The sequence below is a fragment of the Eleutherodactylus coqui genome, chromosome 1 (assembly GCF_035609145.1).
Source record: "Eleutherodactylus coqui strain aEleCoq1 chromosome 1, aEleCoq1.hap1, whole genome shotgun sequence".
Taxonomy (NCBI): domain Eukaryota; kingdom Metazoa; phylum Chordata; class Amphibia; order Anura; family Eleutherodactylidae; genus Eleutherodactylus; species Eleutherodactylus coqui.
Window position 1 is genome coordinate 249,043,060 of NC_089837.1, and position 16,618 is coordinate 249,059,677.

Below are 16,618 nucleotides of genomic sequence, written 5' to 3' on the forward strand. Positions count from 1 at the left end.
CCTTGACAGCTTTATGGCTCCCCAGCAAGACTGTGTCACCGCTCCCCAGTCACGGCTGAGTCGGCGGGAGCACTGTAAAAGGATGGTGAGGGAGTACGTAGCCGATCGCACGACCATCCTCCGTGACGCCTCTGCCCCCTACAACTACTGGATGTCGAAGCTGGACACGTGGCCTGAACTCGCGCTGTATGCCCTGGAGGTGCTTGCTTGTCCTGCGGCTAGCGTCTTGTCAGAGAGGGTGTTTAGTGCGGCTGGGGGAATCATCACAGATAAGCGTACCCGCCTGTCAACCGACAGTGCCGAGAGGCTAACACTCATCAAGATGAACAAAGCCTGGATTTCCCCAGACTTCTCTTCTCCACCAGCGGACAGCAGCGATACCTAAGCAATAGGTAGGCTGCACCCGCGGATGGAAGCATCGTTCTGTATCCCCATCAAAAACGGGGACCTTTTCGCTTCATCAATCTGTGTATAATATTCCTCCTCCTCCTCCTGCTCCTCCTCCTGAAACCTCACATAATCACGCCGAACGGGCAATTTTTCTTAGGCCCACAAGGCTCAGTCATATAATTTTTCTAAACAATTTTTATACGTTTCAATGCTCATTAAAGCGTTGAAACTTTCACCTCCACCAATTTTTATTTTAACTGGGCTGCCTCCTGGCCTAGTTACCAACTAAGCCACATTAACCAAAGCGATTAATGGGTTTCACCTGCCCTCTTGGTTGGCCATGGCCAATTTTTCTGATGTACATTAGTACTGTTGATACAGCAATTTTTGTGGGCCCTCGCCTACAGTGTAATCAAATGAATTTTTAGCCCACCTGCATTACAGCTGACGTTACATCCGCTGTGTTGGGCAATGCAATGGGATATTTTTATGTACCGCCGGTGGGTTCCAGGGAGCCACCTATGCTGTGGGTCCACAGGGAGTTGTAAATGCATCTGTTTCCACTTCAAAAGAACCCCAGTCTGACTGGGGCATGCAGTGTGGGCCGAAGCCCACCTGCATTAAACATGACATTATTACCTCAGCTGTGATGGGCAATGCAATGGGATATTTTTATGTACCGCCGGTGGGTTCCAGGGAGCCACCCATGCTGTGGGTCCACAGGGAGTTGTAAATGCATCTGTTTCCACTTCTAAAGAACCCCAGTCTGACTGGGGCATGCAGTGTGGGCCGAAGCCCACCTGCATTAAACATGACATTACTACCTCAGCTGTGATGGGCAATGCAATGGGATATTTTTATGTACCGCCGGTGGTTTCCAGGGAGCCACCCATGCTGTAGGTGCACACGGAGTTTTTAATACATCTGTACACTTCTAAAGAACCCCAGTCTGACTGGGGCATGCAGTGTGGGCCGAAGCCCACCTGCATTAAACATGACATTACTACCTCAGCTGTGATGGGCACTGCAATGGGATATTTTTATGTACCACCGGTGGGTTCCAGGGAGCCACCCATGCTGTGGGTGCACACGGAATTCCCATTGCGGAGTTGTACCTGCCTGTGACTATTTATAAAAAACCGCGGTCTGACTGGGGCGTGCAGACACCTTGACAGAATGAATAGTGTGTGGCACATAGGTTCCCCATTGCTATGCCCACGTGTGCAGCTCCAGATGGAGGTGGCACAGGATTAGATTTCTCATTGCTTCTGTACAGCATTGTGGGCTATCGCCCCGCCCCTTTTAAAGAGGGTCGCTGCCTAGCCGTGCCAACCCTCTGCAGTGTGTGCCTGCTTTTCCTGTGGCAGACGCACTTATAAATAGACATGAGGGTGGCGTGGCATGAGGGCAGCTGAAGGCTAGGCAGGGACAGTTTGGTGTGCGCTGTGGACACTGGGTCGTGCGGGGGTGGGGGGGTGGTTGGTCAGCATGTAACCCAGGAGAAGTGGCAGCGGAGTGTCATGCAGGCAGTGATTGTGCTTTGTTGGAGGTAGTGTGGTGCTTAGATAAGGTATGCATTGCTAATGAGGGCTTTTCAGATGTTAAAGTTGTTGGGGGGGGCCCACTCTTGCTGCTATTGTGGCTTAATTGTGGGACCTGGGAACTTGAGATGCAGCCCAACATGTAGCCCCTCGCCTGCCCTATCCATTTCTGTGTCGTTCCCATCACTTTCTTGAATTGCCCCGATTTTCACAAATGAAAACCTTAGCGAGCATCGGTGATATACAAAAATGCTCGAGTCACCCATTGACTTCAATGGGGTTCGTTACTCGAAACGAACCCTCGAGCATCACGAAAAATTCGTCTCGAGTAACGAGCACCCGAGCATTTTGGTGCTCGCTCATCTCTATTAATGGGCCTTTCTAATGATAAAAACGCAACGCAATTGCGTTTTTGGTGCATTGCATGCGTTTTTACCATTAGAAAGTCCCATTGACAAACGCGTTAACAAAAAACGCAAACGCAAGTGTGTGGGAGCCCTTAGGGCAATAGTAGCGGGAATCACTGCGTCTTCTGTGTTTGCTACATGCTCTGCATCTTTTCTGGGGGTTTGTCTTATTGGCTGTGATGGGTACTCGGCAAATAACATGTCTTTCTGTTAAGTCTTCGGACGTCTTCAGACTCATGACAAAGTCGGGGGCATCAATTTGAAGGAGGAGGTGTGCACTTACATTCCCCAGATATGAATCTCTGCCTCCTCTTTTTTGTACAGGACAAAACTATTATGGACTGCGACCTGAATGAGGTACATGGCCACTTTTTTATACCAGGATCTAGTTTTCCGTTTAACCAAATATGGCTGCAACACCTGGTCTGCTAAATCAACGCCCCCCATGAATTTCTTATAATTTATTATGCAGAATCTCTCCCTGACGGCCTCTGTGGCATTTCTATGGACAAACACATCTTTTCGCTCCCTATATTTGACCGCCTGCAGTTCGTCACTTTGAAAAAAGCAGGATGTTTGTTCCCTTCGGAATTAGCTTTCCCACCAGCCTCTGTGGAAAGCCCTTTTTATTTTTACGGATTCTTCTACATCCTCTGGTGTTTGATGTGTGCAGGGGTTTGAACAAAGGCACGCTTCTATAAAAGTTGTCTGTGTAGAGGTGATGCCCCTTGTGGAGGCAGGGCTGGATTACAGTCATATTAGGGGACACCGTGAAAGATTGATTTTACAGTCCTTACCTTTGTAAATTCTGAAAGTGATTTTTACAAAGTTTATATAGTTTCACTCCATAACGCGTCTTTTTACTTAGCATTAGAGATGAGCGAATATACGCGCTAAAGGCAACTGCTCGAGCGAGCATTGCCTTTAGCGAGTATCTCCCCCGCTCGGGACTGCAGGTTCGGGTGCCGGCGCGGGGGAGCGGTGAGTAGCAGCTGTCAGCGGGAGGGAGCGGGGGGGGGGGGGGAGAGATCTCCCCTCCGTTCCGCTCCGCTCTCCCCCGCAGCTCCGTGCCCGCTGCCAGCACCTGAACCTGCAGTCTCGAGCGGGGGAGATACTCGCTAAAGGCAATGCTCGCTCGAGCAAGTGCCTTTAGCGAGTATACTTGCTCATCTATACTTAGCATATATTGCTTGAAATGAAGTTTCTACTTATAGCTCCTTAGGGACTCATCTATGCTAAGGTTTTTTTTCTGGGGTGCAGTGAGTTTTAAATATATCATTTAAATATGTTATCAAAGTTTGGATCTGTTCTGGGAAGGGCTTGCAGAATTATCATTGAAGTGAAGAAATCATAATATTTATTCATACCGGTGTCTGGGCATCACTGCAGCAAAGACAGGGGTGGCATGCGTGGTACTAGATGCCCAGTAAGATTTAATCGTGGGCATCTTGACAATCTCCATATTTAATGTGAGCCCCAAGAATTTTTTAAACTTGTACGGGGTTGTGGGCTTCCAATTTTTGGCATGCGTAGAAGAAGGATGCTGAGCTATGTGCTGTCTAGCATACAGATTTGTTTTGTGGACTATGTCCGTCAGGAGATCATCACTTATAAAATGTGAAAAATAATATCTGAGGGAGAAATGTGTGACATCCATGTTTATTCCTTGGGTGGCGGTGAAGTCGGCTATTTTGGGGGGGGAAATGATGTAGTGGGTGCCCACACAAGACTGGCGACTTCAATGGGAACCGGTATTGCCTGCGCTGCAGCACTACTGGGCCCTGCAGATGCTGGCAGCCCTACAAGAGTGATCAGAAACACTGTCGCTGTCACTCAAGAGGAAAGCTATATCTGAAGAAACATCTCTTTCGGTTTCATATGCCTCCTCCAAACTATATAACTTCGGGCCATTTTATAAAAGAAAACCGTGTAAAAAAAGAGAAAAAATAACTAATATTGTCACTTCAACACTGCTTTTTAGTGTGATGTATATAATATGCAGCACACTAAGTGATAAATGTATACAATATGAGATGCGCTAACTTGACGGAACTTATGAAATAGATAGATAACGTGATGCACTAACGTAGATATATAATATATAATACGCCCTAACATACAAAAATGTACACTAGCCTTAGATAGCTAATAACATGCTGCCCTAACAAACCTGTAAATATACTGCAGCATACTAAAGTATATATATCTATATATAGATATATAATGTGTATAACGCCCTAACGTATAAAATGTATACTACCCCTTGATGGGTAAGTGATGCCCTAATGTATCCTGAGAATATACTGTAGCACACTAAACTATATATATATTTATATATATATATATATAGAGAGAGAGAGAAATATAATATCCATCTATCTGTATATAATATATGTAACGTATAACTCCCTAAAGCTGTAAAATGTGCACTACCTACACTAACCCTTTGAAACTATATATTTTTTATAATGTAATTTTTTTCCTGCTTCCCAGGCAGCTGTAACAATCTGTCTGCTTCTCTCTACACAGAAATGAAGTGATCTGAGGAGAGAAGGGGGCAAAGTGAAGCTGCCTGTCACTTATTGATTAAACATTTGTGATTGCGACCACCATGATTGGTTCTCATGCTGATCACATGTGTGCAGAGACACAAGATTGGTCCCAGTCATTCTTGCAGCTATACTGCATCCGAGTGAGTCTCTGTACAGGAACGCGCACTCATGTGCGCACAACCGTGGTTTAAATTCCTGCCGTAATCTTACTATTGTTTGTGATTTAAGCCCAAGACCAAGCGCCATAAATTTACAGCACTTAGTCCCTAACGGATTAATAAAAAATACCTTTCATTGATACACTGTTTCCACTATCAATGCTGTGCACGCTTGTCTGCACACCTTACTAAACATCTGTCTTTTTGACCTCTGATGACAGATAATAGAGGAAGCCTGTAGTGTCAAGTTGATATATAGGTTGACAGTTTCATATGAAATTTAGGACAGTCCTTTCTCTCTTCCTATCTGTTTCTGCTGAGCCCATACAGCAGCTTCCTCTACAGGGCTGATATAAGCTTTCTTTATCCACTTTCTCATTGTTGGGTACATACCATTACTTTGCAATACCTACTTCCTACTGTTAATATTAATAAAAAGGTATTTTTAATGAATTGATAACGAATATCTGTTCTTAAATTGGGTCCAAAAGATAAGGTCTACACAAAGCAGGAATATAGAGCATTTGGTCAAAGCAAAGTATTCTGCATCTAGTAAACCCTTTGAAAAAAAGAAATGTATCTGAAGCCTAGTCAATCAAAAAATTGTCCTATTCTATTGAGACCTTTTAGAGAACCACCACTGACAGGGTTTCAGTTAAACAGTAGGAGGGAAAGCAGGATTACAGAATAGGCAAGCAGTAGGAGCCTGATTAGACTTGAGAATAAAAGTAGATCCATAGAGCCAATGAATGAAGAGTGGCCAAAAAGTAGTAGCCTAGCTAGGCAGAAGTCAAGATAGAAGACCAATTGGTTTACAGTAGGCTTGGCTGCATTTACTGGGGTATTATAAGCCACATAATAGTAAAATAGTGTGTAAGGCTACAAAAAAGACATATGTCTATCTAGCTAAGCCTATTACCCCCCCCCCCCCCCCCCCCCCCACACACACACACACACACACCATCACCACATGTTTATCCAGAGGAAGGCAAAAAACTCCAATGAGGTAGAAGCCAAACTTCCTTATCCCTGGATCAACAACCCTTCTCTGAAGTAATTGGTGACTTTAACACGTAATATTGTATCGCTCAAGATTGGCATCCAGGCCCCTCTCAAACTCTTTCAGCAAATTCACTATTATCGCATCTTCAGGCAGAGAGTTCCATAGCCTTGCTGCTCTTACAGTAAAGAACCCCCCTGTTAGTGTAGAAGTCTTCTTTCCTCTAGATGCATAAGATGCCCCCTTGGGTATAAATAGAGAGGTCTCTGTATTGACCCCTGATATAGTTATAGATAGTTATTAGGTCGCCTCTCGGTCATCTCTTTTCTAAACTAAATAACCCCAATTTTGATAACCTTTCTGGGTCTTGTAGTCTGCTCATTCCATTTAACACTTTAGTTGATTGCTTTTTGTACCCACCCAAGCTCTTATATATCCTTTTTGAGTACCGGTATCCAAAACTGTACATAATATTCCATGTGTGATCTGACCAGTGACTTGTATAGAGGAAGAATAATGTTCTCATCATGTGCTCCTAGACCTCTTTGGATGTACCCCATAATCCTTTTTGCCTTGGCAGCAGCTGCCTGACACTGGTTGCTCCAGTGAAGCTTACAGTTAACTAAAATCCCCAAGTACTTTTCAGTGTTTGCCAATGGTTTCCCATTTAGTGTGTAATGGTGACATTTATTTTCTCTGCCCATGTGGGAAAAAAAACTAAATTCTGCCATATTTAGGGAGTCTCTACTATGTACACACTGCAGCAAAAATTACATGATACCTTTTATTCTATGGGTCAGTTTATATAGTTTTTTTTTGTTGTACTACTTAAAAAAAAAAAAAATCTTTGGAAAAAAAATGTTACGCCACCATTTTAAACAGCCATAACTTTTTTATTTTTCTGTTTGACATGTTTATGTGAGGGCTCATTTTTGTGGGAAGTCCTGTAGTTTCTGTTGGTACCATTTTGGAGTACATATAACTTTCTAATCGCTTTTTGTAAAAGCCTTTTTCTTGGAAACAGGGTGACCCAAAAAGTGCAATTCTGACATGTTTTTTTTCTGTCCATGTTCACTGTGCAGGCTAAATGTGTTACTTTTATAGTGTGACCCCACTCTGGTAGGGAAGAGGCAGAAATGACACAAAGGCTAGAAATGTCCTCCAAGAATAAGTCAGTTTATTCTGACAACAGGTGTAACAGCAGGTTGAAGCAGAAACACGATAAAACAGGCTTAAAGATCAGAACGCCTGGAAGATGTTTTAAATACCTGCCCACTAGGGGGCAGCTGGACAGAAAGGGTAAACTTTGCTTCCACCAGGTCAGGAACTCTTCCTGTGAGGTTCTCACTCCTCAACTCACTGACACACACTGCCTAACTTGAAGAAAAGAAATAAAATCTCAGCGCCTCCAAAGATATATAAAATTATAAATATAAAGGTTGGTGAGTGAAAACTCACCTGGTGCACAGTGCGCTCCTAATTAAAGGAGCCACCGGCACCCGATATCCACGTTTGCCTTTAGAAAGATCCTGGTCTTCAATCCTGTGTCTGCAGGAGAGACGTCCCGGGGTGTAAAGCCTTCAGGCTTCCGATATCCAAGCGGTATAAAGAAAAAAGAGACCCCCGCGCTCCGAGACCAGGAGCTCCGTGACAAAGATTAAATAACTTTTATTGCGACGCGTTTCAACGGTACACTGCCGTCTTTCTCAAGCATTACATACATAATAAAATACACACCTTTATATACATAAATAAATTAATCCTTACTCACTACACCCGGCTCAAAACGATGCCGCGTCCCGGCGCCATCTTGAAACCACGTGGAGTAATCCAGCATACATTCCACGTGATGATGTATACATCATCTATTTCATTATAAAACAAACCTTTTCACCATTGTTATAATCTCTATTAAAACCAAATTCCATAGTCAAAAATTAAACTTACTCCGTAAACTTGTATATCAAGCAACATATCATAATTATCAGTAGAACTTTGTCTCCATTATATACAAAAATTCCTTTTCGTTATATACTATCAAAATATAGTTATAAATAGTTGTAGACTCAAACCATAAATAATCATATACAATAAATATATATAAAAAAATCATAAATAATGCATTTTCAAATCGACCATCAATATGAATGAATAAAAATAAATAAATACTTAAATCCCTTTATAAAAATATAGATAACACATTATATCTAAACAATAATATTCTAATTATACCCTATAAAAATAAATAAATTATTTTTATCATGTAAATATTTATATATTATTCTCTATAAGCAGTATTCTCCTATATATACATAAAATTTATGTTTCCCCAATAAGTCTAAATTTTCTCCAATACCTCATTCAGACCCCCAGGTACTAGGGTCTTCAATTTATAAATCCAGTACATCTCCTTACGTCGGAGGTAACTGGTTGACTTGTTCTGAATTTGTTCCAAAGGGGTAACTTTCATATCCTTCGGTTCACAATTATGCTTCTCCAAAAAATGACGTGACAAGCTGTGTTTTAAATATCCCCTCTTGATATTGAACCTATGATTATTGATGCGCATTCTTAGGGAGTTTTTTGTTCTCCCTATGTACCTCATATTGCAACTGCATTCTATCAAATAAATGATGCGTTTGCTACCACAGTCCAGTCTATTTTTACTGCCACATTTCACCATTTGACCATCAAGTTCAATGGATATTCTCCCTTGTTGTATATGTGAACAGCATCCACATTTCGTTCTACCGCATTTAAAGATACCCGTTTTTTTTTTTAAATTCCCATCTCTCTCCCTCCCGATTTTTTTAGCTTCTGCTCTTGAGGGGGCAATATTATCCTTAATAGTTTTATTTTTCCTGAAAACTAGTTTCGGATAGTCATCTATATTTTTCCCAAGTATTGGATCACTCTTAAGAATAGACCAATTTCTTTGTAAAATCCTGCGAATTTCCCGATTTTGGTTGTTATATTTTGTTATAAAAGCTGTCTTATATGTATTTTTCTCTTTATTAATTTTTTTAAAATTATTTTTATTTAAATTCTCATGTAAAAATTCATTCCCTAAACCATTACTATCCCTCAAATCTCCAAGTGACATATTTTCAGCACTAGTTCTCTCTTTCATTATTTTATTATATGCTGTATTAAAAATACCTATAGGATAATTTTTATCTAAAAACCGCTTTTTTAAAATAAGGGACTGTTTTTTAAAATCATCATCTGTCCATGTTCACTGTGCAGGCTAAATGTGTTACTTTTATAGTGTGACCCCACTCTGGTAGGGAAGAGGCAGAAATGACACAAAGGCTAGAAATGTCCTCCAAGAATAAATCAGTTTATTCTGACAACAGGTGTAACAGCAGGTTGAAGCAGAAACACGATAAAACAGGCTTAAAGATCAGAACGCCTGGAAGATGTTTTAAATACCTGCCCACTAGGGGGCAGCTGGACAGAAAGGGTAAACTTTGCTTCCACCAGGTCAGGAACTCTTCCTGTGAGGTTCTCACTCCTCAACTCACTGACACACACTGCCTAACTTGGCAGTCTTTTATGCCCCTAGTAATAAGTCTAGTTGATCACAGGTGAGCAATTGGAAACCTACCAGGAAGACCTGTACTGGATTCTACCTCACTCAGTCCAAGTGTCTGGGGAGCTATATATTCCATCTCCTAACCATTTTATTCCTGTTGGCTATGAACTGCTCACAGTAAGTATTTAAGATGCTTTAAAAATGTTTGATTTATTGTCTGTACTTTAGTATTACTAGACGTATGGTAAGACTCCTGATACTTGAGGAGCATATGCATCTAACTAAGGACTCTCGAGCATTTATATCCTTATATCCTTTATGTGTACAGTTCATTGAATATTAGTAAGGGTTATGTCAATCAGTAAAGTGAAACAAAAGTAATTTCCATAACCACTCACCTCCCCAATGATTCTACTACCGTTAGTAATCTGAGGGCTGACCAGCAAGATAATTGATTTCTAAGGCAGCATCATAGAGGAAGAAAAGTGCATTATACAGCTTAAAGATATATACACTGCCGTGTGAAGGAATTCACCAAGTTCCTGTTTTGTTGCATTACCACCTGGAATTAAAGTGAATTTTAATGTACAGTTTATGTCATGTACCTGACAACATAGTCCAAATTGTTTACAGTGGAATGAAATAAAACCTTTGTTTGAAAAAATAACAAAGTCACATGATTAGTTGATTAAGGTCCCATATGTGCAATCAAAATGTGACATGATGACCTGTCACATAATGTCAGTAACATTCACCTGCTCTGAAAGGCTCCTGAGTCTGTGACAGCACTGAGCAAGCAACACGATGCCGAGGAGCTCTCCTAACAGATTAGAGGTTACGTTATGGAAAAGTATAGATCAAGCTTAGTTAGAAAACATATTCCAAACTCTGAACATCCCCCAGAGCACCATTAAACCCTTTATAACGAATAGAAATATTGCACAAATTTAACGCTGACAAGAGAAGGCCGCCCACCAAAACTCAGAGTGGCCAAGGGGGCATTAATTAGAGATTCAACAGAGATACCAACAATAACTCTAAAGGAGCATACAAGATCTACAGTGGAGATGGAAGTATTTGTCCTTAGGACCACTCTAGGCTGTATATAAAATAAATAAATCTTGTTATTTGTATAGCGCCAACTTATTACGCAGCGCTTTGAGGTAATTTTTTTTATTTATTACCCATCAAGCTGGCCAAGGGGGAATTAATTAGAGATTCAACAGAGGTACTCATTTTACCGACCTCGGAATGATGGAAGGCTGAGTTGACCTTGAGTCGGCTACCTGAACCATTCGGGATTTGAACTTGCAACCTTCCGGTTGTGAGTGAGAGCTTACACTCTGCGCCATTACAGAATGGCTGCAGGAGCCTCGTCATCGCTATAGCGATGGTGTGGCGTCCTCTCAACTGCGCATGTGTCAGCCGGCGCTCCGGCTGGCACATTCGCAGCAGAGGAGGCCGTGTCATCGCCATAGTGACGGTGCGACTTCCTCTGTACTGCACATGTGTTCCTCTGTTCGACCCACCCATGTGCAGGTGTACAATGTTTGTGTCACAGTAAAAAATATTTTACAAAAATCAAATGTTACGAATAGAGATGAGCGAACGTACACAGTTCGGGTGTTTTTGGACCCGTGCAACGCTTTTTCTGAGTAACTGACTACTCGGACGAAAAGATTCGGGGGTCGCCGGGGGTGCGCGGGGGGTTACAGAGGGGTGTGGAGGGGGGGGAGAGAGAGAGCTCCCCCCTGTTCCCCACTACTACCCCCCGCTCCACCACGCTGCCCCCCTGGCGCCCCCCGAATCTTTTTGTCCGAGTAGTCAGTTACTCAGAAAAAGCGTTGCACGGGTCCAAAAACACCCAAACCGAGTATGTTCGCGCATCTGTAGTTACGAACCCCCAAATACCCATTTTTATTTCAAGTTGTAATGCAACAAAACAGGAAAAATACCAAGGAGGGGGGGAAGGGGGGAATCCTTTGCCAGGCACTGTATAGTTTTTGCAGCACTTGAACTAAAAATGTAAACAAACATTAATATTGAAAATTATTTATTTCTTACAAGTGGCTCATAAACCAAAGGCCTTAGCAAACTTTGTAAACGTTACTCAGTTGCCCCAGTAGCCACTACCTAAGTGCGCTGTCAGAAGGTAATACAATCCCCCCCCCCCCCCCTCCCATAATGGAAAAGAATTGTAAGATTCTTGTCAGTTCAGTTTTTCTCTCCTGGTCATATTGATGCTATAAATCCTATATGATCATATAGTAAATATTCGTCCATTGTGTTGTTAGAGATTAGTAGCCACGATCATTTGATGTAAAAAAAATAAATCTTGTTATTTGTATAGCGCCAACTTACTCCCCAGCGCTTTCAGGTAATTTACTTATTATCCCCCACCAAGCTGGGTACTTATTTTATTGACCTCTGAAGGATGGAAGGCTGAGTCAACCTTGAGCCGGCTACCTAAACCATGATGGGATTGAACTCGCAATCTTCAGGTCCTGAGCAAGAGCTTAGGACTGCATTTCTGCTGCAGTCAGAATTCACAGCGGCATTTAAAGGGTTAACGGCTCCGATCAGCTGTTGTCGTGGGGTGTCGGCTGCAATAATCAGCGCGAGCTCTCTTCATACATCCCCCTGACACTGCAGGACGTGAATCTACACCCTAAGGGGTTAACAACCCCCAAGCAGCAACAAGATTGCATTGTATTAATGTGATAGAAGAGTGTCAACTGCTATGTGATGACCAGTGGAATTTCAATGTGATAATTGATGTTTTATCCATTTTTGCAGAATACGTGTGACAGTTGATGGAGAGTTTCTGCATTATGTTTTTCCACTTCAGTTTTTGGATTCTCCAGAATGGGACTCTTTGAGACCTTCTGAAGAAGGTGTCTTTCAGGTAAGAAGTGTTAGTGTCTTTGGCATGATGCTGACACATCATGGATTTGCCTGTGCCAAATGTAATGTGTAATTGCTAAAGGATCCACGGCAGGAATCCAGTGTTGATGCTTGGATTTCTGCCACGGTTGTGTAGTTTGGTGTGCCCCAAATCTGCATGAGGATTTGCCAAATTAAATAGTACTAAATTCGTAGTGAAATCTTCATCAAATCCTGAGCATTTGGACAAGCCCTAAATGAGAATTGATAAAAATAGAAGTGAGGATTTGATTCTTTTCAAGTGGGCTTACAGTATATAAGGTGTAGAGAAAACTGAAACAGAAAAATGAACGTATTAACTATATCTGAAAATTCATAGGCAGCAAACGTTTGGGTCACTACATTGATGTTTGCACAGTGTACCAGTTGCAGGTCTGCTTAAAGTGGGGATTACAAGGCCACAAAGTCATGTGTGAGTCGAGGTAAAATTGCAATGGTCACACAGTGGTGATGGCATTATTGTGGGATAGGCGGTGTTTCAAATGCATGAGGTTACCACAGGGTAGAAACCCAGCCTTGAGGTGTGGGCTGATGCTGTGGTAAATGCACTGTGACCGCAACCCTGTCAACCAGCAGCGGACAATAGCCGCACAATCTTGCCAACAAATTGGCTGCCGTGGGTGGGCAGAGTTGTTGCCACATTGTGGTTACCACAGCATCAGCCTGTATCCCTACAAGATTAACGTAATTGTCAGTTAGGTCTGCATTATCAGATCAAGCTAAATAGCTACACCTGCTTTTGATACTTTTGTAATGCTGCATTTCATGCTGTTTTTCAGGTGACACTTACTGCAGAAACAAAGTGCAAATACATTACATGGAGGAGGAAAAAACTCTATTTGCTATTTGCAAAATATCGCTTCATCTCAAGACTTTTTTCAATGTTGATAAGGGGAGATATTGCAGATAAACTGTATGCGTTAAATGAAAAGGTATTTGTGGACAGCGGATTTCGATTTGACATCAGGCTCCCAAACTATTATCACAGGTCTATTCCAGAACAGTCCCACTCAAGAGCTTCCACCATTCGTGTTCAGGACTTCTCCACGAGGAGAAAAGCAGTGAAGAGGCCATAGCAAACCAGTCTTCAACTTTCTTACTCCTCACTTGGAATATTAGCTTGATAATAGTCAAGACTTAACAACTGTGCAGAGCAGAGTGCCACTTACTGCATTCATCACTAGCAGTAACTCATCCGCACACGCTGTTTTTATAATGCTCACTGTCTACTGATTTCTTCACAATGCCATCTATTGTCAATTTACCATGCATAGTATTATCTTAGGGGTAAACCAGGCATTGCGTAAAGTAATCAACTTTAAACTCTAGTACAATATGTAGCAGAAATGTGATGCATCTTCCACTCAACAGCTGCCAATAAATGTAAGACATTAAGGACCTTGATGTTATTGTAATGCACACTCTACCTTAGTTCCTTAAATCTTATTCTTTTCTATAGCACAACCTCTAGATGAGTTATTTCTGATAGTCCATGATTACTGGGAACTTCCCTAACATCCAGATTGTAAATACAATAATTTTGTGAAAAGAGATTCTATTAGAAATTTCTAATATTAGTTAATCATAAATCAAGGAAACATGTATTCAAAGTAAACAATTTTTTCATTCAGCTGTATTGTCCTTTATTTTTGGTGATTGCTCTTCCCCTTGTTCGTACATGCCAGACAGACACAAATGAAAGCCATGCTTTTTGTTGCTTTTGGTACACTGAAGCTGAAATTGCACAATGCAATTGTGAACTAACAGGCGAGCAATGAAAATGAAGAAATGTTATTAATAAAACACATCTGTTTGCTCACATCAGAGCACTGTGTAACTTATATTATAATAGGAATGTTCCTGAATCATGATAGACCACGCGATCTCAAACTGTGACCCTCTATTAAAGCTTTCTCTTTGCTAGACCTTTGGGGAATTATGACATCCTATAACCAATCTGAAAGATCACTGGAGTTGTAAGATCCAAAGGGTCCACTAGAAGGGAAACCATTCAGGCATGGATCTGGAATCTTCTGAGAACTCTCAATTATAGATCATTTTTGGTTCAAAATTTGAACTTAAAAACCCTTTTTCCATTTTTGGGATGAATTATCCTTTTCTCTTTAGCTGTATTTCCAAATGCATGCATTTACCTGTATGACTAATATATATAATTATAATTAGAGTTGAGCGAACATACTCTGCCGAGCTTGATGCTCGTTCGAGTATTAGCGTACTCGATGGTGCTTGTTACTCGAGCGAGCATCACGCCGTGTTCGACCCCCGCCCCAGTTTTTGGCTCCTCACCGCTGTGACATGCCTGTTTTGGCCCCTCCCCGCCGCGACGCAGCGTGTCAACGACAAATTTTTTGGCTGGCTGGCAGGCAGGCAGGGGGCCCCCATACAAAAATGCTCGAGTCCCCCATTGTAGTTAATGGGGTTTGTTACTCGAGTAGAGCTCTCGTATTTTATGAAAAGCTCGACTCGAATAACGAGCACCCGAGCATTTGGGTGCTCACTTATCTCTAATTATAATTAATTTAAAAATTGCTAATCTATCCTTAGGATAACCCATCCAAATTAGATTAGTGTAGGTCTGGAGCTCACACCTTCGCTCATCAGCTTTTTGGAGGGGTCATGACAATTACATTTATTGTCCATTTTACTCAACACCATACATTTAGTAGTAACTGTGCTTTATTTGTTAATCATTCAAATAATACAAGAACATTTGAATAGTAATAATGGGAAGCATCAATTTACATACTGATCACACAGGATCAGTCACACAGAAAATGACATCTTTCTTAAAGGGGTTGTCCCGCGAAACAAAGTGGGGTTATACACTTCTGTATGGCCATATTAATGCACTTTGTAATATACATCGTGCATTAAATATGAGCCATACAGAAGTTATTCACTTACCTGCTCCATTGCTGGCGTCCTCGTCTCCATGGTTCTGTCTAATTTTCAGCGTCTAATCTCCCGATTAGACGCGCTTGCGCAGTCCGGTCTTCTCTGTGTTGAATGGGGCTGGAGAGCTGCTCCTCGTAGCTCCGCCCCGTCACGTGTGCCGATTCCAGCCAATCAGGAGGCTGGAATCGGCAATGGAACGCACAGAAGACCTGCGGTCCACCGTGGGTGAAGATCCCGGCGGCCATCTTCGCAAGGTAAGTAAGAAGTCACCGGAGCGCGGGGATTCGGTAAGTACTACCCGTTTTGGTTTTTTTTATCCCTGCATCGGGTTTGTGTCGCGCCGAACGGGGGGGCTATTGAAAAAAAAAAAAAACGTTTCGGCGCGGCACAACCCCTTTAAACAAATGTCTCTGGTGATAAGTCAGGAAGTATTTTCCTGCCATCAGCTTTTTGTTTCTTTACTTGGTTTGTACATTCTTTTTTTATTTGGTGACTGGAGCAGTAGCTTCTAGTCCTCTACATCAAGAGGTAGTTTCAGAACATTCTTGATTCATAATGTCTTTGGCACCCTCCTGGTGGTCCGATGGGGTGGGGGGAGAGGGTATGGATATGGGCGGCTTGGGGAAAGGGTAGGTGAAGTGGATACGTTTACTTCAAAAGACAGACCAGGATCTGTTTTTGCCTTATGGTTGGGGTTCCCTGCCCCTTGCTTGCTCACTGCTAGCCTGCCCAGTGTTCCCCTCAGTTCCTCTATTAGGTACCATTCTGTGCATGTAAAGGGGGTTATGATTGTGGATATTTCCACTTCTAAGAAGTGGGAAATCCCTTCCATTTTTTGAAATGTTTTTTGCACCCCTTTCCTTGTGTCTTTCTACTCCAATTCTTTCTATGATCATTATGTGAGTTAAGGCTGATTTACGCACAACAATTATCGCTCAAAATTCGTCCAAACAATGGCTTTTGAGCGATAGCTCTTACGTGTAAATGTGTGCCCATCTTGCACTTACTGTGCATTCTTCATCCATCACTGAGTTCAGCTCAACATAAAAGCTTGATAAGAGGGATGGCATGCGGTGTTCTCTGCGGGCAGCGCAGATAGCATTTTAGGCATCCAGCTGCCCAAGGCACAACAAAAGTTATGTATTTAGAGAACAGACCACCGGCTGTTCTCTAAAT

The 16,618-nt window shown here is 42.1% G+C and overlaps 2 protein-coding genes across 7 annotated transcripts in view; both read left to right on the forward strand.

Moving 5' to 3' along the window:
* The window catches only part of POPDC3 (popeye domain containing 3), a 66,893-nt gene extending 52,668 nt beyond the window's left edge, over positions 1-14,225 (forward strand). For all 6 annotated transcript variants that reach the window (XM_066608001.1, XM_066608011.1, XM_066608028.1 and 3 more), the window contains 2 exons: positions 12,380-12,488; positions 13,306-14,225. In XM_066608001.1, the coding sequence (XP_066464098.1) occupies positions 12,380-12,488; positions 13,306-13,602 (406 nt within the window). In that variant the 3' untranslated portion in view covers positions 13,603-14,225. The remainder of the gene's footprint in view (positions 1-12,379; positions 12,489-13,305) is intronic.
* Positions 1-16,618, forward strand: part of BVES (blood vessel epicardial substance) — a 179,486-nt gene that overhangs the window by 52,558 nt on the left and 110,310 nt on the right. The gene's annotated exons all lie outside the window — the stretch shown is intronic.